The following is a 25,361-nucleotide window of genomic DNA, read 5'->3' as shown; positions in this document are numbered from 1 at the left end:
CAGGACCCCCCTGACCCCCCCCAGGGCCCCCATGGCAGCCCCCTGTGTCCCCTGGGACCCCCCAAAACCCCCCTAGGGGACCCCCCTGAACCCCCCTAGGGACCCCCCTGAACCCCCCCAGGACCCCCATGGGAGCTCCCTGTGTCCCCTGGAACCCCCAACACCCCCCTGAGGAACCCCAGGACCCCCCCAGGACCCCCCTGAACCCCCCCAGGACCCCCCATGGGAGCTCCCTGTGTCCCCTGGGACCCCCAACATCCCCCTAGGGACCCCCCCTGACCCCCCCCCAGGACCCCCATGGGAGCTCCCTGTGTCCCCTGAGACCCCCAACACCCCCCTGAGGAACCACAGGACCCCCCCAGGACCCCCTGACCCCCCCCAGGACCCCCATGGCAGCCCCCTGTGTCCCCTGGGACCCCCAAAACCCCCCTAGGGACCCCCGTGACCCCCCCCAGGACCCCCCTGACCCCCCCCAGGACCCCCCATGGCAGCTCCCTGTGTCCCCTGAGACCCCCAACACCCCCTGAGGAACCCCAGGACCCCCCCAGGACCCCCCTGACCCCCCCCAGGACCCCCATGGCAGCTCCCTGTGTCCCCTGGAACCCCAACACCCCCCTGAGGAACCCCCTGACTCCCCCAGGCCCCCCGTGGCAGCCCCCTGTTTCCCCTGGGACCCCCAAAACCCCCCTAGGGACCCCCCTGACCCCCCAGGACCCCCCTGACCCCCCCCAGACCCCCATGGTAGCTCCCTGTGTCCCCTGAGACCCCAACACCCCCCTGAGGAACCCCAGGACCCCCCCAGGACCCCCCTGACCCCCCCCAGGACCCCCCATGGCAGCTCCTGTGTCCCCTGGGACCCCCAAAACCCCCCTAGGGACCCCCCTGACCCCCCCCAGGACCCCCATGCAGCTCCCTGTGTCCCCTGGGACCCCCAAAACCCCCCTAGGGACCCCCCTGACCCCCCCCAGGACCCCCATGGCAGCTCCCTGTGTCCCCTGGGACCCTCAAGCCCCCCCCCTGAACCCCCCCAGGACCCCCATGGGAGCTCCCTGTGTCCCCTGGGACCCCCAACACCCCCCTGAGGAACCCCAGGACCCCCCCAGGACCCCCCTGAACCCCCCCAGGACCCCCATGGCAGCCCCCTGTGTCCCCTGGGACCCCCAAACCCCCCCCAGGAACCCCCTGACCCCCCAGGACCCCCCTGACCCCCCCCAGGACCCCCCATGGCAGCTCCCTGTGTCCCCTGAGACCCCCAACACCCCCCTGAGGAACCCCAGGACCCCCCCAGGACCCCCCTGACCCCCCCCAGGACCCCCATGGCAGCTCCCTGTGTCCCCTGGAACCCCCAACACCCCCCTGAGGAACCCCCTGACTCCCCCCAGGCCCCCCGTGGCAGCCCCCTGTTTCCCCTGGGACCCCCAAAACCCCCCTAGAGACCCCCCTGACCCCCCCCAGGACCCCCCCATGGCAGCTCCCTGTGTCCCCTGGGACCCTCAAGCCCCCCCCCCGGATCCCCCCCCGATTCCCCCCCCCCCCAGCTCCTCACCGCCAGCCGGTCGAGGGAGACGCCGTAGTTGTGGCGGGTGAGGGTCCCGTTGCGCCGCACCTCGGCCCCCGCCACCACCCCAGGTGGGGGGCGCGGGCAGGTCCAGGAGGGTGGCGGGGAGGGCGGGGGGCCCGGGGGGGCCCTGCCCCGGGGGCAGCGCCCGTCAGCCCCAGCCGCACCGAGCCCGCCCAGCGCTCGTCCAGCGCCTCGATCCGCACCTGGGGGGCGAAGGGTTAAGGCAGGCGGAGGGGGCGGGGCTTGCGGAGGGGGCGGGGCTAAGGGGGGCGGGGCTAAGGGGGGCTCCACCCACCGGGGGGGACCCCACACGAACCTCACCCAGGGTTCAATTCACGGGTGGGCAATGGGAGGTTAAATGGGGTGGAGCCGGAAGGGCGGGCTTGTTGGGGGCGGGGCTTGTCCGGGGGGCGGGGCTAAGGGGGGCTCCACCCACCGGGGGGGGGGCCCACACGGACCTCACCCAGGGTTCAATTCACGGCTGGCAATGGGAGGTTAAATGGGGGCGGAGCCGGAGGGGCGGGGCTTGTTGGGGGCGGGGCTTGTTCGGGGGCGGGGCTTGTTCGGGGGCGGGGCTACGGGAGGCTCCACCCACCGGGGGGGGGGCCCACACGGACCTCACCCAGGGTTCAATTCCACGGCTGGGCAATGGGAGGGTAAATGGGGCGGAGCCGGAGGGGCGGGGCTTGTTGGGGGCGGGGCTTGTTCGGGGGCGGGGCTACATAAGGCCCCTCCCACCGCGGGTGGAGCCAGCGCTCACCCAGGGTTTAAATGTGCAGGGGGGAATTGGGGGGGGGGGGGTAAATAGGGGCGGGGCTTAGCCAGGGAGGCGTGGCCTATCCACGGGGAGGGGTTTGCGCAGGGGCGGGGTTCCATAAGGCTCCTCCCACCGCAGACCCACGGTATTTAAATTGTGGGCGGGGTTAAATGAGGAGGGGGAGGAGCCAGGGAGGTGTGGCATATCCAGTGGGAGGGGTTTGCACAGAGGGCGGGGCTCCATAAGGCTCCTCCCACCCTGGGCAGTCCCACTGCCTTTAAATTGCAGGGGGTTAAATAGGGGCGGGGCTTGGACAGGGAGGCGGGGGCTTAACCGAGGGGAGGGGCTTCTACGGGGGCGGGGCTCCATAAGGCTCCACCCACGGGGGGGGGGGGGACCCAACTGCTCACTCACTACAGGGCAGGGGGAGGAGTCACATAGGGGGCGGGGCTTATACAGGGGGCGGGGCTTTACCCGGAGGGGTGGGGGTTAAAGGAGGGGCGGGGCTCAAGAAGCCCCCACCCACCCGTCAATGCATAGCTGGGCAATGGGGGGTTAACCAGGCGGGGGAGGAGCCAGGGGCGGGGCTTATCTGGGGAGGGGTTTGCACAGGGGCGGGGCTCACAGTGGGCGTGCCCCACCATAGCCCCTCCCATTTCTCTTAAAGAGACAACGTCCTCCTCCTGTTGCCCCCCCCCCCCATGCAGGGGCGTGGCCGTGCCACACCCCCACCCTCCGGAGTAACCCCGCCCCCCGTAGGCGTGTCCCACCCCGGCCCCTCCCACTTCTCTTAAAGAGATATCGCCTCTCCCACCATCGGCCCCCCCCCTTCCCCGTGTATGGGTGGGGTTGGTACCCAGCCCCTCCCCCCGGTTGACCCCGCCCCCCCGTGGGCGTGTCCCACCATAGCCCCTCCCACTTCTTTTAAAGAAACAACGTCCCTCCTCCTGTTACCCCCCCCCGTTTTCCATGCAGGGGCGTGGCCATTCCCCACCCCTCCCCCCCAGCTGACCCCACCCCCCCGTGGGCGTATCCCTCGTGGGCCCCTCCCCCTTTTCTTAAAGAGACACCGCCTCTCCCACCATCACCCCCCTTCCACCATTGCTGGGGGGGGTGGGGGGGGGTGGTCATTCCCCAAGCCCTCCCCCTCCCCTGGATGACCCCGCCCCCCCGTGGGCGTGTCCCTCGGGGGCCCCACCCACCTCGAAGAGCTCTCCGGGCCGAAGGTGGGAGCGGCTGAAGACCAGGCCGTGGCAGTAGCCGGCCACGCGGGCGGCCCCCCAGCCCCTCCGCCCCCAGGGCCACGTTCTGCCCGCAGCGACTGTGGAACCGCTGGCACGGCCCTGGGGCTGGGGGGAAGGGGGCGGGGTCACTGGGGGGCGTGGCAGCGAGGGGGCGGGGCGTCAGGGGGCGTGGCACCGGGGGGGCGGGGGGACACAGCATGGGGGGGGGGGGGCGGGGAGACCATGGCCCTGGGGATGGGGGGGAACTGGGGCTGGGGGGGAAGGGGCGGGGGTCACTGGGGGGCGTGGCAGCGAGGGGGCGTGGCGTGAGGGGGCGTGGCACGGGGGGGGGGACAGAACCAGGGAGGGGGGGTAACAGCATGGGGGGGGGGGGGGGGCGGGGAGACCATGGCCCTGGGGATGGGGGGAAGGGGCGGGGTCACTGGGGGGCGTGGCTTCAGGGGGCGTGGCTTCAGGGGGCGTGGCACACATAATCGGGGGGGAGGGGGACACAGAATTGGGGGGGGGAGGGGGACACGGCCCTGGGGCTGGGGGGAAGGGGCGGGGTCACGGGGGTGTGGCAATGGGGGGCGTGGCATCGGTGGGCGTGGCACTGGGAGGGGACATGGGGGGGGTGGCACCAGGGAGGGGGGACACAGCGTGGGGGGGAGGGGGGGGACACATGGCCCTGGGGGGATGGGGCGGGGTCACTGGGGGGCGTGGCATATGGGGGCGTGGCATATGGGGGCGTGGCATATGGGGGCGTGGCATATGGGGGCCAGGGGGCCCTGGGGCCACGGGGAGTTGGGGACATGGAGGGGGGCACAGGGCCCTGGGGCTGGGGGACACGGGGGGTGGCACCTGGGGGGGGGGACACGGCACCCATGGGGGACACGGCCCCGAGGGAGGGGACACGTGACATGGAGGGGACACGTGACCAGGGAGGGGGACATGTGACCCCGGGAAGGGACATGTCACCGGGGAGGGGGACGTGTGACCCAGGGAGGGGACACGTCACCCAGGAAGGGGGATCTGTCACCCAGGAAGGGGACATGTCACCAGGGAAGGGGACATGTCACCAGGGAGGGGACATGTCACCGGGGAGGGGGACATGTGACCCAGGGAAGGGGACGTGTCACCTAGGGAAGGGGGCACGTCACCAGGGAGGGGACACGTTCCCCAGGGAGGGGACATGTCACCAGGGAAGGGGATATGTCACCAGGGAGGGGGATCTGTCACCCAGGGAAGGGGACATGTGACCCAGGGAGGGGACACGTCACCCAGGGAAGGGGACGTGTCACCTAGGGAAGGGGACACGTCACCAGGGAGGGGACACGTCACCCAGGGAGGGGACATGTCACCAGGGAGGGGGGACACATCACCCAGGGAGGGGGACACGTCGCCCAGGGAGGGGAACACGTCGCCCAGGGAAGGGGACATGTCACCGGGGAGGGGGGACATGTCCCCCAGGAAGGGGACACATCCCCAGGGAGGGGACATGTCACCCAGGGAGGGGAACACGTCGCCCAGGGAAAGGGGACATGTCACCAGGGAGGGGGGACACGTCACCCAGGAAGGGGACACATCCCCAGGGAGGGGACATGTCACCCAGGGAAAGGGGACGTGTCACTGGGGAGGGGGGACATGTCACCCAGGGAGGGGACACGTCACCAGGGAAGGGGACATGTCACCCAGGGAAGGGACACGTCCCCCAGGGAGGGGACATGTCACCTAGGGAGGGGGATCTGTCACCCAGGGAAGGGGACATGTCACCGGGGAGGGGGGACACATCACCCAGGGAGGGGACATGTCACCCAGGGAAGGGACATGTCACCCAGGGAGGGGGACGTGTGACCCAGGGAAGGGGACGTGTCACCTAGGGAAGGGGACACGTCACCGGGGAGGGGACATGTCACCCAGGAAGGGGACATGTTCCCCAGGGAGGGGACATGTCACCAGGGAGGAGACATGTTCCCCAGGGAAGGGGACACATCACCCAGGGAAGGGGACACGTCCCCCAGGGAGGGGACATGTCACCGGGGAGGGGGGACACGTCACCCAGGGAGGGGGACACGTCACCAGGGAGGGGACATGTCACCAGGGAGGGGGATATGTGACCCAGGGAAGGGGACGTGTCACCTAGGGAAGGGGACACGTCCCCCAGGGAGGGGACATGTCACCGGGGAGGGGGGACATGTCACCCAGGGAGGGGGACATGTCACCAGGGAAGGGGACATGTCACCGGGGAGGGGGGACATGTCCCCCAGGAAGGGGACACATCCCCAGGAAGGGGACATGTCACCCAGGGAGGGGGACGTGTGACTCAGGGAGGGGACACGTCACCTCGGAAAGGGACACGTCCCCAGGAAGGGGACACGTCACCCAGGGAGGGGACACATCCCCAGGGAGGGGACACGTCACCCAGGAAGGGGACACGTCACCCAGGGAGGGGACACGTCCCCAGGGAGGGGACACGTCCCCCAGGGAGGTGCCCACCCCGTCGATGACCACAGCCACGGGGCCACCAGTGCCCCCCGCCCCGTCCCCGCGACGTCCCCGCGACGTCCCCTACCTGGGGAGGGGAGGGGACAGGCCTTCTCGGTGGCACTGCTGGTGGCCAGGCTGTTGTCGGCCGGGCCGGTGGCCCCGGTGAGGGACACCTGGACGCACTGGCCGTAGAGGTCCACCACCGCGTACACCTCTGCGGGGACGGGGACGGGGACGGGGACGGGGACACCCCCTCAGCGCGGCCACCGCGGGGGACACGGGCCACCACCCCCACCCCCCGTCACCCGCCGTCACCCGCCGTGGCCCCCGTGCCCACGTCCGCTCCTCCCCGTCCCCCTGCCATGTCCCTCCCTGTCCCCATCCCTGTGACCTCGTCCTCGTGTCCCCCCCCTCCGTGGCCCTGTCCCCGTGTCCCCAACCCTGTGACCTCGTCCCCGTGTCCCCCTCCATGTCCCTGTCCCCATGTCCCCCCCCCTCCACGGCCCTGTCCCCGTGTCCCCATCCCTGTGACCTCGTCCTCGTGTCCCCCCCCTCCGTGGCCCTGTCCCCATGTCCCCAAACCTGTGACCTTGTCCCAGTGTCCCCCTCCATGGCCCTGTCCCCATGTCCCCCTCCACGGCCCTGTCCCCGTGTCCCCAACCCTGTGACCTCGTCCCCGTGTCCCCCCCCTCCGTGGCCCTGTCCCCGTGTCCCCAACCCTGTGACCTTGTCCCCGTGTCCCCCTCCACGGCCCTGTCCCCATGTCCCCATCCCTGTGACCTCGTCCTCGTGTCCCCCCCCTCCGTGGCCCTGTCCCCATGTCCCCAACCCTGTGACCTCGTCCCCGTGTCCCCCTCCATGTCCCTGTCCCTGTCCCCGTGTCCCCCCTTTCCTGTGACCTCGTCCCCATGTCCCCCTCCATGTCCCTGTCCCCCTCTGTGTCCCCAATGTCCCCATCCCCGTGTCCCCATTCCCATGTCCCCCTCCAGTGTCTCTGTCCCCCTCCATGTCCCCATCCCCGTGTCCCCTTCCATGTCCCCATCCCATCCCCATGTCCCCCTCCGTGGCCCTGTCCCCGTGTCCCCATCCCTGTGACCTTGTCCCTGTGTCCCCCTCCATGGCCCTGTCCCCCTCTGTGTCCCCAATGTCCCCGTCCCCATGTCCTCATCCCCGTGTCCCCCCCTCCATGTCCCTGTCCCCCTGTCCCCCTTTCCTGTGACCTTGTCCCCGTGTCCCCCTCCCTGTCCCCGTGTCCTCATCCCTGTGACCTCGTCCCCGTGTCCCCCTCCATGGCCCTGTCCCCCTCTGTGTCCCCAATGTCCCTGTCCCCATGTCCCCTTCCATGTCCCCATCCCATCCTCATGTCCCCTTCCATGTCCCTGTCCCTGTGTCCCCCTCCATGGCCCTGTCCCCGTGTCCCCATCCCTGTGACCTCATCCCTCTGTCCCCCTCCATGGCCCTGTCCCCCTCTGTGTCCCCAATGTCCCTGTCCCCATGTCCCCTTCCATGTCCCCATCCCATCCTCATGTCCCCTTCCATGTCCCTGTCCCTGTGTCCCCCTCCATGTCCCTGTCCCCCTCTGTGTCCCCAATGTCCCTGTCCCCATGTCCCCTTCCATGTCCCCATCCCATCCTCATGTCCCCTTCCATGTCCCTGTCCCTGTGTCCCCCTCCATGGCCCTGTCCCCCTCTGTGTCCCCAATGTCCCTGTCCCCATGTCCCCTTCCATGTCCCCATCCCATCCTCATGTCCCCTTCCATGTCCCTGTCCCTGTGTCCCCCTCCATGGCCCTGTCCCCCTCTGTGTCCCCAATGTCCCTGTCCCCACGTCCCCATCCCCGTGTCCCCTTCCATGTCCCCATCCCATCCCCATGTCCCCCTCCATGGCCCTGTCCCCCTCTGTGTCCCCAATGTCCCCATCCCCGTGTCCCCATTCCCATGTCCCCCTCCAGTGTCTCTGTCCCCCCCCATGTCCTCATCCCCGTGTCCCCCCCTCCATGTCCCTGTCCCCCTGTCCCCTTTCCTGTGACCTTGTCCCCGTGTCCCCCTCCCTGTCCCCATCCCATCCCCGTGTCCCCCTCCATGTCCCTGTCCCTGTCCCCGTGTCCCCCCTTTCCTGTGACCTCGTCCCCATGTCCCCCTCCATGGCCCTGTCCCCCTCTGTGTCCCCAATGTCCCTGTCCCCACGTCCCCATCCCCGTGTCCCCTTCCATGTCCCCATCCCATCCCCATGTCCCCCTCCATGGCCCTGTCCCCCTCTGTGTCCCCAATGTCCCCATCCCCGTGTCCCCATTCCCATGTCCCCCTCCAGTGTCTCTGTCCCCCCCCATGTCCTCATCCCCGTGTCCCCCCCTCCATGTCCCTGTCCCCCTGTCCCCTTTCCTGTGACCTTGTCCCCGTGTCCCCCTCCCTGTCCCCATCCCATCCCCGTGTCCCCCTCCATGTCCCTGTCCCTGTCCCCGTGTCCCCCCTTTCCTGTGACCTCGTCCCCATGTCCCCCTCCATGTCCCTGTCCCCCTCTGTGTCCCCAATGTCCCCATCCCCGTGTCCCCATTCCCATGTCCCCCTCCAGTGTCTCTGTCCCCCTCCATGTCCCCATGTCCCTGTCCCCATGTCCCCATCCCTGTGTCCCCTTCCATGTCCCCATCCCATCCCCATGTCCCCTTCCATGGCCCTGTCCCCGTGTCCCCTTTCCTGTGACCTCGTCCCCGTGTCCCCCTCCATGGCCCTGTCCCCCTCTGTGTCCCCAATGTCCCTGTCCCCATGTCCCCCTCCATGTCCCCATCCCATCCTCATGTCCCCTTCCATGTCCCTGTCCCTCTGTCCCCCTCCATGGCCCTGTCCCCGTGTCCCCATCCCTGTGACCTCATCCCTCTGTCCCCCTCCATGGCCCTGTCCCCCTCCGTGTCCCCAATGTCCCTGTCCCCATGTCCCCATCCCCGTGTCCCCCTCCCTGTCCCCATCCCATCCCCGTGTCCCCCTCCATGGCCCTGTCCCCGTGTCCCTGTCCCCGTGTCCCCCCTTTCCTGTGACCTCGTCCCCATGTCCCCCTCCATGTCCCTGTCCCCCTCTGTGTCCCCAATGTCCCCATCCCCGTGTCCCCATTCCCATGTCCCCCTCTGTGTCTCTGTCCCCCTCCATGTCCCCATGTCCCTGTCCCCATGTCCCTGTCCCCATGTCCCCATCCCTGTGTCCCTGTCCCCATGTCCCCCTCCGTGTCCCCATCCCCCTCCATGTCCCCATCCCCGTGTCCCTTTCCGTGTCCCTGTCCCCCTCCATGTCCCCACGTCCCTATTCCCATGTCCCCATCCCCGTGTCCCCATCCCCCTCCATGTCCCCAATGTCCCTGTCCCCATGTCCCCATCCCCGTGTCCTCCGTGTCCCCCTCCAGTGTCTCTGTCCCCCTCCATGTCCCCATGTCCCTGTCCCCATGTCCCCCTCCATGTCCCCATCCCTGTGTCCCCATTCCCATGTCCCCCTCCATGTCCCCATGTCCCCCTCCGTGTCCCCATCCCCGTGTCCCATCCTGTGTCCCTGTCCCCTTCCATGTCCCCACGTCCCTGTTCCCATGTCCCCATCCCCGTGTCCCCATCCCCCTCCGTGTCCCCATCCCGTGTCCCCATCCCCCTCCATGTCCCCAATGTCCCTGTCCCCATGTCCCTGTCCCCATGTCCCCCTCCATGTCCCCATGTCCCCATTCCCATGTCCCCCTCCGTGTCCCCATCCCCGTGTCCCTTTCCGTGTCCCTGTCCCCCTCCATGTCCCCATGTCCCTGTTCCCATGTCCCCATCCCCATGTCCCCCTCCGTGTCCCCCTCCCCGTGTCCCCCTCCCCGTGTCCCCATCCCCGTGTCCCTTTCCGTGTCTCTGTCCCCTTCCATGTCCCCACGTCCCTGTTCCCATGTCCCCATCCCCGTGTCCCCATCCCCCTCCATGTCCCCAATGTCCCTGTCCCCATGTCCCCATCCCCGTGTCCTCCGTGTCCCCCTCCAGTGTCTCTGTCCCCCTCCATGTCCCCATGTCCCTGTCCCCGTGTCCCTGTCCCCATGTCCCCCTCCATGTCCCCATCCCTGTGTCCCCATTCCCATGTCCCCCTCCATGTCCCCATGTCCCCCTCCATGTCCCCATGTCCCCCTCCGTGTCCCCATCCCCGTGTCCCCATCCCCGTGTCCCTGTCCCGTTCCATGTCCCCACGTCCCTGTTCCCATGTCCCCATCCCCGTGTCCCCATCCCCCTCCATGTCCCCAATGTCCCTGTCCCCATGTCCCCATCCCCGTGTCCTTCGTGTCCCCCTCCAGTGTCTCTGTCCCCCTCCATGTCCCCATGTCCCTGTCCCCGTGTCCCTGTCCCTGTGTCCCTGTCCCCGTGTCCCCCTCCATGTCCCCATCCCTGTGTCCCCATTCCCATGTCCCCCTCCATGTCCCCATCCCCGTGTCCCTTTCCATGTCCCTTTCCGTGTCCCTGTCCCCTTCCATGTCCCCACGTCCCTGTTCCCATGTCCCCATCCCCGTGTCCCCATCCCCGTGTCCCCATCCCCCTCCGTGTCCCCATCCCGTGTCCCCATCCCCGTGTCCCCATCCCCCTCCATGTCCCCGTCCCCCTCCCCGTGTCCCCATTCCCACGTCCCCCTCCGTGTCCCCATCCCCGTGTCCCCCCAAGTACCTGACCCCACGTCCCCCTCCCTGTCCCCCCGTCCCCAGGGGACCCCAGAACAGCGCAGGTCCCCACGAGCACGTGTGTGTGTCCCCCCCGCAGCGCCCCTGTCCCCACCGCGTCCCCCCCGCTGTCCTCGTCCCCACGTCCCCATCGTGTCCCCAAACGTCCCCACCGTGTCCCCAAACGTCCCCACATCACAGATCCCCCCAAACCGACGCGGGACCCCACGTCCCCTCTCCGCTGTCCTCGTCCCCACGTCCCCTCTCCGTTGTCCTCGTCCCCACACGTCCCCTCACCGCTGTCCTCGTCCCCATGTCCCCATCGTGTCCCCAAACGTCCCCGCCATGTCCCCACTGTGTCCCCAAACGTCCCCACATCCCCTGGGGACCCCGGAACTTCACAGGTCCCCCCAAACCGACACAAGACCCCACGTCCCCTCTCCGCTGTCCTCGTCCCCAAGCGTCCCCACTGTGTCCCCAAACGTCCCCACCCTGTCCCTAAATGTCCCTGCTGTGTCCCCAAACGTCCCCACCGTGTCCCCAAACGTCCCCACATCACAGATCCCCCCAAACCGACGCGGGACCCCACGTCCCCTCTCCGCTGTCCTCGTCCCCACGTCCCCTCTCCGTTGTCCTCGTCCCCACACGTCCCCTCACCGCTGTCCTCGTCCCCATGTCCCCATCGTGTCCCCAAACGTCCCCGCCATGTCCCCACTGTGTCCCCAAACGTCCCCACATCCCCTGGGGACCCCGGAACTTCACAGGTCCCCCCAAACCGACGCAAGACCCCACGTCCCCTCTCCGCTGTCCTCGTCCCCAAGCGTCCCCACTGTGTCCCCAAACGTCCCCACCCTGTCCCTAAATGTCCCTGCTGTGTCCCCAAACGTCCCCACCGTGTCCCCAAACGTCCCCACATCACAGATCCCCCCAAACCGACGCGGGACCCCACGTCCCCTCTCTGTTGTCCTCGTCCCCACGTCCCCATCGTGTCCCCAGACATCCCCACTGTGTCCTTAAACGTCCCCACTGTGTCCCCAAATGTCCCCACCGTGTCCCCAAACGTCCCCACATCACAGATCCCCCCAAACCGACACAGGACCCCACGTCCCCTCTCCGCTGTCCTCGTCCCCATGTCCCCGCTGTGTCCCCAAACGTCCCTGCTGTGTCCCCAAATGTCCCCACCGTGTCCCCAAACGTCCCTGCTGTGTCCCCAAACGTCCCCACCGTGTCCCCAAACATCCCCACTGTGTCCCCAAACGTCCCCACCGTGTCCCCAAACGTCCCCACATCACAGATCCCCCCAAACCGACGCGGGACCCCACGTCCCCTCTCCGTTGTCCTCGTCCCCACACGTCCCCTCTCTGCTGTCCTCGTCCCCATGTCCCCGCTGTGTCCCCAAACGTCCCCACTGTGTCCCCAAACGTCACCACCGTGTCCCCAAACGTGCCTGCTGTGTCCCCAAACGTCCCCACCGTGTCCCCAGACATCCCCACCATGTCCCTAAACGTCCCCACTGTGTCCCCAAACGTCACCACCGTGTCCCCAAGCATCCCCGCTGTGTCCCCAAACGTCCCCACATCACAGATCCCCCCAAACTGACACAGGACCCCACGTCCCCTCTCTGCTGTCCTCGTCCCCACGTCCCCACCGTGTCCCCAAACGTCCCCACCGTGTCCCCAAACATCCCCACTGTGTCCCCAAATGTCCCCGCAACCCCTGGGGACCCCAGAAGATCACAGGTCCCCCCAAACCGATGCGGGACCCCACGTCCCCTCTCCGCTGTCCTCGTCCCCATGTCCCCGCTGTGTCCCCAAACGTCATCACCATGTCCCCAAACATCCCCGCTGTGTCCCCAAATGTCCCCACTGTGTCCCCAGACATCCCCACCGTGTCCCTAAACGTCCCCATCGTGTCCCCAAATGTCCCCACCGTGTCCCTAAACGTCCCCACATCACAGATCCCCCCAAACCGACGCGGGACCCCACGTCCCCTCTCCGTTGTCCTCGTCCCCACACGTCCCCTCTCGGCTGTCCTCGTCCCCACCGTGTCCCCAAACGTCCCTGCTGTGTCCCCAAATGTCCCCACCGTGTCCCCAGACATCCCCACATCACAGATTCCCCCACACCGACGCAGGACCCCACGTCCCCTCTCCGCTGTCCTCGTCCCCATGTCCCCGCTGTGTCCCCAAACGTCCCTGCTGTGTCCCCAAATGTCCCCACCGTGTCCCCAAACGTCCCCACCGTGTCCCCAAACGTCCCTGCTGTTTCCCCAAACATCCCCACCGTGTCCCTAAACATCCCCACTGTGTCCCCAAACGTCCCCACCGTGTCCCCAAACATCCCCACCGTGTCTCTAAACATCCCCACCGTGTCCCCAAACGTCACCACCGTGTCCCCAAATGTCCCCACCGTGTCCCCAAACGTCCCCACATCACAGATCCCCCCAAACCGACGCGGGACCCCACGTCCCCTCTCCGTTGTCCTCGTCCCCACGTCCCCTCTCCGCTGTCCTCGTCCCCACACGTCCCCTCACCGCTGTCCTCGTCCCCATGTCCCCATCGTGTCCCCAGACGTCCCCGCCATGTCCCCAAATGTCCCCACAACCCCTGGGGACCCCGGAACATCACAGATCCCCCCAAACCAACGTGGGACCCCACGTCCCCTCTCTGCTGTCCTCGTCCCCATGTCCCCGCTGTGTCCCCAAATGTCCCTGCTGTGTCCCCAAACATCCCCACCGTGTCCCTAAACGTCACCACCGTGTCCCCAAATGTTCCCGCCGTGTCCCCAAACGTCCCCACCATGTCCCCAAACGTCCCCACATCACAGATCCCCCCAAACCGACGCAGGACCTCACGTCCCCTCTCCGCTGTCCTCGTCCCCACGTCCCCACCGTGTCCCCAAATGTCCCCACTGTGTCCCCAAACGTCCCCACATCACAGATCCCCCCAAACCGACGCGGGACCCCACGTCCCCTCTCCGCTGTCCTCGTCCCCACACGTCCCCTCTCGGCTGTCCTCGTCCCCACACGTCCCCGCCGTGTCCCCAAGCCGTCCCCTTACCCGCCGGCAGCCCCGAGCAGGCGACGCCCTGGTCGGCGCCGTTGATGAAGTAACGCAGGTCGCCCCGCGCCGTCCGCATCATCCCGATGCGCGAGCCCGTCCCCAGCGAGTCCAGGTCGCAGCCGTAGTTGTTCCTCATGGTGTTACCGTCCTGCATGATGGCCGTCCCGCTGCGGGGACACGCGGGGACACGCGGGGACGGCGTCGGGGACGGCGTCGGGGACGCCGGGAGACGCGCGCGGGGACGCGCGGGGAGGGCGAAAGGAGGGGGGGGGGGAAAAGAGGGGACGAAAGGGGGTCCTAGGGTGGCACGATGCGGGCGGCCGGCGGGGATGGCCCCTGGGGATGTGGGGGGGACGCGGGGAGGGGGACAGGGAGGGGACACGGAGGGGACACGGCGGGGACGTGGGGACATCGGGATGGGGACAGAAAGGGGGGACACGGGGGGACACGTTGTCACGATGGCGATGGCCCCTGGGGATGTGGGGGGACGTGGGGATGGGGACAGGGAGGGGGACACAAGGGGACACGGCAGGGACGTGGGGACATCGGGATGGGGACAGCAAGGGGGGACACGGGGGGACACATTGTCACGATGGCGATGGCCCCTGGGGATGTGGGGGGACGTGGGGATGGGGACATGGAGGGGACATGGGGATGGGGACACAAGGGGACACAGCGGGGACGTGGGGACACCGGGATGGGGACAGAAAGGGGGGACATGGGGTGCCACGTTGTCACGATGCAGATGGCCTATGGGGACGTCCCCTGGGGACGTGGGGGGACGTGGGGGGACGTGGGGATGGGGACAGGGAGGGGGACACGGAAGGGACGTGGGGACATCGGGATGGGGACAGCAAGGGGGGACACGGGGTGTCACGTTGTCACGATGCCGATGGCCCGCGGGGATGTGGGGGGACGTGGGGGGACGTGGGGATGGGGACATGGAGGGGGACACGGAGGGGACATGGGGATGGGGACATGGAGGGGGACACAAGGGGACACGGCGGGGACATGGGGACATCGGGATGGGGACAGAAAGGGGGGACACGGGGTGTCACGTTGTCACGATGCCGATGGCCCGCGGGGATGTGGGGGGACGTGGGGATGGGGACAGGGAGGGGGACACAAGGGGACACGGCAGGGACGTGGGGACATCGGGATGGGGACAGAAAGGGGGGACACGGGGGGACACGTTGTCACGATGGCGATGGCCCCTGGGGATGTGGGGGGGACGCGGGGAGGGGGACAGGGAGGGGACACGGAGGGGACACGGCGGGGAGGTGGGGACATCGGGATGGGGACAGAAAGGGGGGACACGGGGGGACACGTTGTCACGATGGCGATGGCCCCTGGGGATGTGGGGGGACGTGGGGATGGGGACATGGAGGGGGACATGGAGGGGACATGGGGATGGGGACATGGAGGGGGACACAAGGGGACACGGCAGGGATGTGGGGACATCGGGATGGGGACAGAAAGGGGGGACACGGGGTGTCACGTTGTCACGATGCAGATGGCCCCTGGGGATGTGGGGGGACGTGGGGATGGGGACAGGGAGGGGGACATGGAGGGGACATGGGGATGGGGACATGGAGGGGACGTGGGGATGGGGACACGGAGGGGGACACAAGGGGACACAGCAGGGACGTGGGGACATCGGGATGGGGACAGAAAGGGGGGACACGGGGGGACACGTTGTCACGATGCCGATGGCCCCTGGGGATGTGGGGGGACATGGAGGGGACGTGGGGATGGGGGCATAGAGGGGGACACGGAGGGGACACGGAGGGGACACGGCGGGGACGTGGGGACATCGGGATGGGGACAGAAAGGGGGGACACGGGGTGTCACGTTGTCACGATGCAGATGGCCCGCGGGGATGTGGGGGGACATGGGGATGGGGACATGGAGGGGGACATGGGGGGACATGGGGATGGGGACACGGGGATGGGGACATGGAGGGGGACACGGAGGGGACACGGAGGGGACGTGGGGACACCGGGATGGGGACAGCAAGGGGGGACACGGGGTGTCACGTTGTCACGATGCCGATGGCCCCTGGGGATGTGGGGGGGATGTGGGGAGGGGGACACGGAGGGGGACACAAGGGGACACGGCAGGGAGGTGGGGACATCGGGATGGGGACAGAAAGGGGGGACACGGGGGGACACGTTGTCACGATGCAGATGGCCCGCGGGGATGTGGGGGGACATGGGGGGACATGGGGATGGGGACATGGAGGGGGACATGGGGGGACATGGGGATGGGGACGCAGGGATGGGGACATGGAGGGGGACACAAGGGGACACGGCAGGGACGTGGGGACACCGGGATGGGGACAGCAAGGGGGGACACGTTGTCACGATGCCGATGGCCCGCGGGGAGCTGTGGTGCTTGGGGAGGGATGGGGACCCTGGGGACAGACAGGGACACTTGGGGACAGACACGGTCCCTCAGGGGACAGATGGGGACCCTTGGGGACAAGCATGGACCCTTGGGGACAGATCAGGACCCTTGGGGACAGAGGGGGACACTGGGGACAGAGGGGGACCCTTGGGGACAGAGGGGGACACTGGGGACAGAGGGGGACACTGGGGACAAGCATGGACCCTTGGGGACAGAGGGGGACCCTGGGGACAGAGAGGGACCCTTGGGGACAGATCGCGACACTGGGGACAGAGGGGGACCCTTGGGGACAAGCATGGACCCTTGGGGACAGAGGGGGACACTGAGGACAGAGGGGGACCCTTGGGGACAGACACAGCCCCTTGGGGACAATTACGGACCCTCAGGGAACCCGATGCCCCAGCACAACCCCCTGGGGACAAAATGTGACCCTTTGGGGACACCGAGGACAAGACCTGGCCCCTTGGGGACAGAGGGGGACCCTTGGGGACAAGCATGGACCCTTGGGGACAGATCGGGACCCTTGGGGACGGAGAGAGACCCTGGGGACAGAGGGGGACCCTTGGGGACAGAGGGGGACACTGGGGACAAGCATGGACCCTTGGGGACAGAGCGGGACCTTTGGGGACAGAGCGGGACCCTTGGGGACAGAGGGGGACATTGGGGACAGAGGGGGACCCTTGGGGACACGCATGGACCCTTGGGGACAGAGGGGGACCCTGGGGACAGAGAGGGACCCTTGGGGACACGCATGGACCCTTGGGGACAGAGGGGGACCCTTGGGGACAAGCACGGACCCTTGGGGACAGAGGGGGACACTGGGGACAGAGGGGGACACTGGGGACAAGCATGGACCCTTGGGGACAGAGGGGGACCCTTGGGGACAGAGGGGGACACTGGGGACAAGCATGGACCCTTGGGGACAGAGGGGGACCCTGGGGACAGAGAGGGACCCTGGGGACAGAGAGGGACCCTTGGGGACAAGCATGGACCCTTGGGGACAGAGGGGGACACTGGGGACAGAGGTGGACTCTTGGGGACAGAAGGGGGACCCTGGGGACAGAGGGGGACCCTTGGGGACAGAGGGGGACACTGGGGACAGAGGGGGACACTGGGGACAAGCATGGACCCTTGGGGACAGAGGGGGACCCTGGGGACAGAGGGGGACCCTTGGGGACAAGCATGGACCCTTGGGGACAGAGGGGGACACTGGGGACAGAGGGGGACCCTCGGGGACAGAGGGGGACCCTCAGGGAACCCGATGCCCCAGCACAACCCCCTGGGACAAAATGTGACCCTTTGGGGACACCGAGGACAAGACCTGGCCCCTTGGGGACAGAGGGGGACCCTTGGGGACAAGCATGGACCCTTGGGGACAGATCAGGACCCTTGGGGACGGAGAGAGACCCTGGGGACAGAGGGGGACCCTTGGGGACAGAGGGGGACACTGGGGACAAGCATGGACCCTTGGGGACAGAGCGGGACCTTTGGGGACAGAGGGGGACCCTTGGGGACAGAGGGGGACAGTGGGGACAGAGGGGGACCCTTGGGGACACGCATGGACCCTTGGGGACAGAGGGGGACCCTGGGGACAGAGGGGGACCCTTGGGGACAAGCATGGACCCTTGGGGACAGAGGGGGACCCTTGGGGACAGAGGGGGACAGTGGGGGACCCTTGGGGACAAGCATGGACCCTTGGGGACAGAGGGGGACCCTTGGGGACAGAGGGGGACAGTGGGGACAGAGGGGGACCCTTGGGGACAGAAGGGGACCCTTGGGGACGAGAGAGACGGACAGGGATCCTCAAGGGGATCCCTCAGGGAGCCTGGTCCCATCCTTTGGGGACAGAGGTGGCCCCTTGGGGACAGGGGGGACCCCCAAGGGACCGAGGTGACCCCCAAGGGACCGAGGTGACCCCTTGGGGACAGAGGTGACCCCTTGGGGACACCGATTTGTCCCCGTCCCCCCCCCCCCCCCCCCCTCACCTCAGCATCCAAGTGTCGTAGTCGATGTCCGTCATGGTGTTGGGGAACTCCAGGTCCTCGGGGCGGATGGCGGTGACGCCTACGGTGACACCGGGGGTGACATCGGGACCCGGGGTGGGTACAGGAGATGGGGAGGGGTAGAGGGGACCCCAATGTGTCCCCACCCCCCAAAAAAATGTCCCCTCCTGTCCCCTCTCACCCGCCTCGATGGAGCCCGACCAGCGATCCACCATCTTCTGGATGACGATCTCAAAGAGCTCCCCGTCCCGCAGCGCCCTGGGGGGACAAGGGGGGGGGGGGGTGTCACCCCAAAACCTGAGGGGGGGTGGGGACAACGGTGGGGGGGGGCACTGGGGTCTCTAGGTTGGGGGGGGAGGGCGTAGGGACCCCCCCGGGTGGGTGCGGGGGAAGGGGGGGGGGGTAAGAGCACCCCGAGGTGCTGTGGGTGAGAGCCAGGGGGGATTTGGGGGGGGGGGGGGGCGGGGGTTTGGGGGGGACGGGGGCGGTTTTGAGGCAGATTTGGGGGGGCAGGGGCAGGCTCAGGGCAGATTTGGGGGGGCAGGAGCAGATTTGGGGGTGCAGGGACCAGCCTGGGGCAGATTTAGGGGTGCAGGGGGGGATTTGGGGGTGCAGGGGGGATTTGGGGGTGCAGGGACCAGCCTGGGGCAGATTTGGGGGTGCAGGGGGAGATTTTGGGGACCCAGGGGGAATGTTTCGGGGGGGCAGGGAAAGGTTTGGGGGTGCAGGGGGGGATTTGGGGGGTGCAGGGACCAGCCTGGGGCAGATGGGGGGGGCAGGGGGGGATTTAGGGGTGCAGGGCCCAGCCTGGGGCAGATTTGGGGGGGCAGGAGCAGATTTGGGGGTGCAGGGACCAACCTGGGGCAGATGGGGGGGCAGGGGCAGATTTGGGGGGGCAGGGACCAGCCTGGGGCAGATGGGGGGGCAGGGGCAGATTTGGGGGTGCAGGGACCAGCCTGGGGCAGATGGGGGGGGCAGGGGGGGATTTAGGGGTGCAGGGCCCAGCCTGGGGCAGATTTGGGGGGGCAGGGGCAGATTTGGGGGGCAGGGACCAGCCTGGGGCAGATGGGGGGGCAGGGGCAGATTTGGGGGGGCAGGGACCAGCCTGGGGCAGATTTGGGGGGGCAGGGGCAGATTTGGGGGGGCAGGGACCAGCCTAGGGCAGATTTAGGGGTGCAGGGAGCAATTTGGGGGTGCAGGGCCCAGCCTGGGGCAGATGGGGGGGGCAGGGGCAGATTTAGGGGGGCAGGGACCAGCCTGGGGCAGATTTAGGGGTGCAGGGAGCGATTTGGGGGTGCAGGGCCCAGCCTGGGGCAGATGGGGGGGGGCAGGGGCAGATTTAGGGGGGCAGGGACCAGCCTGGGGCAGATTTGGGGGGGCAGGGGGAGATTTTAGGGACCCAGGGGGAATGTTTGGGGGGGGCAGGAGCAGGTTTGGGGGTGCAGGGACAAGCCTGGGGCAGATTTGAGGGTGCAGGGGGGGATTTGGGGGTGCAGGGACCAGCCTGGGGCTGATTTGGGGGGGCAGGGGCAGATTTGGGGGTGCAGGGGGGGATTTAGGGGTGCAGGGCCCAGCCTGGGGCAGATTTGGGGGGGCAGGAGCAGATTTGGGGGTGCAGGGACCAGCCTGGGGCAGATTTGGGGGGGCAGGGGGGGATTTTGGGGGGCAGGGACCAACCTGGGGCAGATTTGGGGGTGCAGGAGCAGATTTGGGGGTGCAGGGCCCAGCCTGGGGCAGATTTGGGGGGACAGGGGCAGATTTGGGATGCAGGGGGGGATTTGGGGGTGCAGGGCCCAGCCTGGGGCAGATTTGGGGGGGCAGGGGCAGGTTTGGGGGCGCAGGGCCCAGCCTAGGGCAGATTTGGGGGGGCAGGAGCCGGTTTTGGGGTGCTGCAGAGGTTTGGGGACGCACAGCCAGGATCGGGGACTTGGGGACGACTTCGGGGCAAATTTGGGGACCTGGGGCTGCATTTTGGGGTGCGGGGGGGTGGGTTTTGGGGTGCAGGGGCGGATTTTGGGGTGCAGGGTCAGATTTTGGGGTGCAGGGGTGGATTTTGGGGTGCCCCTGACCGGTTGCAGATGACGCCGGCGTCACCAACCCCCGGCAGCAGCTCTGGCGCGGGGTTGGGGACCTGGGGATGGCGCTGGGGGAGCCACGGCCAGGATTTGGGGTGCGGGGGGGATTTTGGGGTGCAGGGGGGCAGATTTTGGGGTGCGGGGGGGGGGATTTTGGGGTGCCCCTGACCGGTTGGAGATGACGATGGCGTCGTTGAACTCGGAGTGGCGGCTCTGCCGCGGGTTAAGGGACGCGGGGACAGCGAGCGGTGACACGGGGGGACCCGTGGCCAGGATTGGGGGGGGGGGGGGGGGGGTGGATTTTGGGGTGCAGGGGGTGGATTTTGGGGTGCCCCTGACCGGTTGGAGATGACGATGGCGTCGTTGAACTTGGAGCGGCGGCTCTGCCGCGGGTTAAGGGACGCGGGGACAGCGAGGGGTGACACTGGGGGGACCCGTGGCCAGGATTGGGGGGGGGGGGGTGGATTTTGGGGTGCAGGGTCAGATTTTGGGGTGCAGGGGTGGATTTTGGGGTGCCCCTGACCGGTTGCAGATGACGCCGGCGTCACCAACCCCCGGCAGCAGCTCTGGCGCGGGGTTGGGGACCTGGGGACGGCGCTGGGGGAGCCACGGCCAGGATTTGGGGTGCGGGGGGGATTTTGGGGTGCAGGGGGGGATTTTGGGGTGCAGGGGGCGATTTTGGGGTGCAGGGGTGGATTTTGGGGTGCAGGGGGTGGATTTTGGGGTGCCCCTGACCGGTTGGAGACGATGATGGCGTCGTTGAACTCGGAGCGGCGGCTCTGCCGCGGGTTAAGGGACGCGGGGACAGCGAGGGGTGACGCTGGGGGACCCGTGGCCAGGATTGGGGGGGGGGGGTGGATTTTGGGGTGCGGGGGGCAGATTTTGGGGTGCAGGGGGGTGGATTTTGGGGCGCCCCTGACCGGTTGGAGATGACGATGGCGTCGTTGAACTCGGAGCGGCAGTTCTGGCGCAGGGCGGTGCGGCCGCCGTTGGTGATGAGGGCGTTGGTGCCGTGCAGGCGGTGGAAGCGCAGGTCGCTGGGGGGTCCCCCCGGGGGGGGACTTTCGGGGGACCCCGGGCTGTCCCCCTCCGAGCCATCGCCCGCCACCGAGGTCACCTCTGCGGGGGGGGGGGGGGGGGGGGGGGGACGGGGACGGGCGCGGGGTCAAACCCTGCGCCCCGATATCGGCCCCCACGTGGTGCCGCCCCCTGGTGTCCCCAAGGGCCCCGAACCCAACCCCCGATGTCCCCAAGCCCCCCAAACCGAACCCCCGATGTCCCCAATGTCCCCAAACCCAACCCCCGATGTCCCCAAGCCCCCCAAACCGAACCCCCGGTGTCCCCAATGTCCCCAAACCCGCCTCTCGATGTCCCCAAGCCCCCCAAACCCAACCCCCGACGTCCCCGATGTCCCCAAACCAACCCCCGACGTCCCCAATGTCCCCCAATCCCTCCCCCCGATGTCCCCAACCTCCCCAAACCAACACCCTGATGTCCCCAGACCCACCCCCCCATGTCCCCAATGTCCCCAAACCCACCCCCGATGTCCCCAACCTCCCCAAAACTCCACCATTGACGTCCCCAGGACCCAGGTCCCCACTGAGCCCCACATTCTGATGTCCCCAACCTCCTCAAACCCACGCCCCGATGTCCCCAAGCCCCCCAAACCCAACCCACGATGTCCCCAATGTCCCCAAACCCACCCCCCAATGTCCCCAACCTCCCCAAACCCAACCCCGATGTCCCCAAACCCACCCCCCCATGTCCCCAAGCCCCCCAAACCCAACCCCCGATGTCCCCAATGTCCCCAAACCCACCCCCCAATGTCCCCAACCTCCCCAAACCCAACCCCGATGTCCCCAAACCCACCCCCCCATGTCCCCAAGCCCCCCAAACCCAACCCCCGATGTCCCCAATGTCCCCAAACCCGCCTCTCGATGTCCCCAAGCCCCCCAAACCCACCCCCGATGTCCCCAAGCCCCCCAAACCCAACCCCCGATGTCCCCAATGTCCCCAAACCTGCCTCTCGATGTCCCCAAGCCCCCCAAACCTCCACCTCTGACGTCCCCAGGACCCAGGTCCCCACTGAGCCCCACATTCTGATGTCCCCAACCTCCTCAAACCCACCCCCCGATGTCCCCAGGTGCCCCAAACCCAACCCCCGATGTCCCCAAGCCCCCCAAACCCAACCCCCGATGTCCCCAATGTCCCCAAACCCACCCCCCAATGTCCCCAACCTCCCCAAACCCAACCCCGATGTCCCCAAACCCACCCCCCCATGTCCCCAAGCCCCCCAAACCCAACCCCAATGTCCCCAAACCCACCTCTCAATGTCCCCAAGCCCCCCAAACCTCCACCTTTGACGTCCCCAGAACCCAGGTCCCCACCAAGCTCCACATTCAGATGTCCCCAATGTCCCCAAACCCACCCCCGATGTCCCCAAGCCCCCCAAACCCGCCTCTTGATGTCCCCAAGCCCCCCAAACCTCCACCTTTGATGTCCCCAGAACCCAGGTCCCCACCAAGCTCCACAGTCGGATGTCCCCAATGTCCCCAAACCCACCCCCGATGTCCCCAAGCCCCCCCCCCCCCCAAACTTCACCTCTGACCTCCCCGCCTGTTCCCCCCCCCTCCCCCAACGTCCCCACCGTCCCCCAGCAGCTCACCGCCGTCCTCCACGATGGTGGCCTGGGCAGCCTGGCCGTAGAGGTCCACCACGGCGTAGACGTTGGGTGGCACGTTCCAGGCGGCGGGTCCCTGCGCCGCCCCGTTGACGAAGAAGTGGAGGGTCCCATCGTCCCTACGTACCACCCCCACCGTGTCCCCTGCCTGCGGGGGGGGGGATACGTGTCACCCGGGGGAGAAGGGGACACCAACAACGTCCCCGTGACGAGGGGTCTGGGTGTCGGGGTTGTCCCACCTTGAGACGGTCGAGGTTGTGGCCGTACTCGTCGAGGACCGTGGTGCCGTTGTGCATCACCCCGTTGCCCGTCATCATCCAAGTGCCTGCGGGGACGGGGACGGGGTTGGGGACGTGAGCCACGGAGGGGAGGAGGTGGCTTGGGGACATCCTGGGGACATCTTGGAGTGGGTTGAGATACCTTGAGGATGCACGGGGGCGGGGGGGAGGGGGGCTGGAGACACCTTGGGGACATCTTGGGGTGGTTGGGGATGGTCCAGGGACACCTAAGGGTGGCTGGGGACACTCTGGGGTGGCTTGAGAGGGTCTGGGGACATCCTGGGGTGGCTGGGGACATCCTGGGGTGGCTTGAGATGGCCTGGGGACATCCTGGGGTGGCTGGGGACATCCTGGGGTGGCTCGAGATGACCTGGGGACACCCTGGGGTGGCTGGGGACACCCTGGGGACATCCTAGGGTGGCTGGGGACATCCGGGGGTGGCTTGAGATGGCCTGGGGACATCCTGGGGTGGCTGGGGACATCCGGGGGTGGCTTGAGATGACCTGGGGACACCCTGGGGTGGCTGGGGACACCCTGGGGACATCCTGGGGTGGCTCAAGGTGGCCTGGGGACACTCTGCGGTGGCTCGAGACGGCCTGGGGACATCCTGGGGTGGCTGGGGACACTCTGCGGTGGCTCAAGGTGGCCTGGGGACATCCTGGGGTGGCTGGGGACACCCTGGGGACATCCTGGGGTGGCTCAAGGTGGCCTGGGGACATCCTGGGGTGGCTGGGGACATCCTGCAGTGGCTTGAGATGGCCTGGGGACACCCTGGGGTGGCTTGAGATGGCCTGGGGACATCCTGGGGTGGCTCGAGATGACCTGGGGACACCCTGGGGTGGCTGGGGACACCCTGGGGTGGCTCAAGGTGGCCTGGGGACACACTGGGGTGGCTGGGGACACCCTGGGGTGGCTTGAGATGGCCTGGGGACACCCTGGGGTGGCTCGAGATGGCCTGGGAGCCTTGTAGGGACCCCATGAAGATGCTGGGGACCCCTTGGGGACATCAGAGACCCACCTGAGCACAGCTGGGGGTAGGCAGGGGAGTGGGTGGTGACCCCGTGGGGACACTGGGGACCCCATGGAGATGTTGGGGACCCCACGGAGATCCCACGGAGATGTTGGGGACCCCATGGAGATGTTGGGGAGCCCATGGAGATGCTGGGGACCCACCTGACCACTGGTTGGTCACGGTGGAGGGCAGCTGGGGGTAGGCGGGGTTGTGGGTGTTGACCCCGTGGGACACTGGGGACCTCATGGAGACGTTGGGGACCCCATGGAGATGTTGGGGACCCACCTGACCACTGGTTGGTCATGGTGGAGGGCAGCTGGGGGTAGGCGGGGTTGTGAGTGTTGACCCCGTGGGGACACTGGGGACCCCATGGAGATGTTGGGGACCCCATGGAGATCCCACGGAGATGTTGGAGAGCCCATGGAGATGCTGGGGACCCACCTGACCACTGGTTGGTCACGGTGGAGGGCAGCTGGGGGTAGGCGGGGTTGTGGGTGTTGACCCCGTGGGGACACTGGGGACCTCATGGAGACGTTGGGGACCCCATGGAGATGTTGGGGACCCCATGGAGGTCCCACGGAGATGTTGGGGAGCCCATGGAGATGCTGGGGACCCACCTGACTGCAGGTTGGTCATGGTGGAGGGCAGCTGGAGGTAGGCGGGGTTGTGGGTGTTGACCCCGTGGGGACACTGGGGACCTCATGGAGACGTTGGGGACCCCATGGAGATGTTGGGGACCCCATGGAGATCCCATGGAGATGTTGAGGACCCACCTGACCACTGGTTGGTCACGGTGGAGGGCAGCTGGCGGTAGGCGGGGTTGTGGGTGTTGACCCCATGGGGACACTGGGGACCTCATGGAGATGTTGGGGACCCCATGGAGATCCCACGGAGATGTTGAGGACCCACCTGACCACTGGTTGGTCACGGTGGAGGGCAGCTGGCGGTAGGCGGGGTTGTGGGTGTTGGGGACACTGAGGACCTCATGGAGACGTTGGGGACCCCATGGAGATGTTGGGGACCCCACGGAGATGCTGGGGACCCCACGGAGATGCTGGGGACCCACCTGAGCGCAGGTTGGTCATGGTGGAGGGCAGCTGGAGGTAGGCGGGGTTGTGCGTGGTCACCCCGATCTCGATGGACCCCGCCCACTTGTCCACCATCTT

General features: G+C 67.9%; 1 protein-coding gene across 1 annotated transcript; it reads right to left on the bottom strand.

The window, feature by feature from the left end:
- Positions 1-1,491: 1,491 nt before the first annotated feature.
- Positions 1,492-25,355, bottom strand: NEURL4 (neuralized E3 ubiquitin protein ligase 4; the record flags this gene model as incomplete). Its single annotated transcript, XM_075489669.1, has 10 exons — positions 25,262-25,355; positions 23,145-23,230; positions 22,891-23,053; positions 21,146-21,344; positions 18,332-18,408; positions 18,133-18,211; positions 13,739-13,908; positions 6,114-6,242; positions 3,521-3,667; positions 1,492-1,764 (listed from the first exon to the last, which is right to left on the bottom strand). Coding segments are annotated over exons 1-10 (1,342 nt in total), but the record flags the coding sequence as incomplete, so codon positions are not given.
- Between the last annotated feature and the right edge of the window lie 6 nt (positions 25,356-25,361).

This window comes from Mycteria americana, unplaced genomic scaffold (assembly GCF_035582795.1).
Source record: "Mycteria americana isolate JAX WOST 10 ecotype Jacksonville Zoo and Gardens unplaced genomic scaffold, USCA_MyAme_1.0 Scaffold_262, whole genome shotgun sequence".
Taxonomy (NCBI): Eukaryota; Metazoa; Chordata; class Aves; order Ciconiiformes; family Ciconiidae; genus Mycteria; species Mycteria americana.
This window is presented reverse-complemented; position numbering and strand designations above follow the sequence as displayed.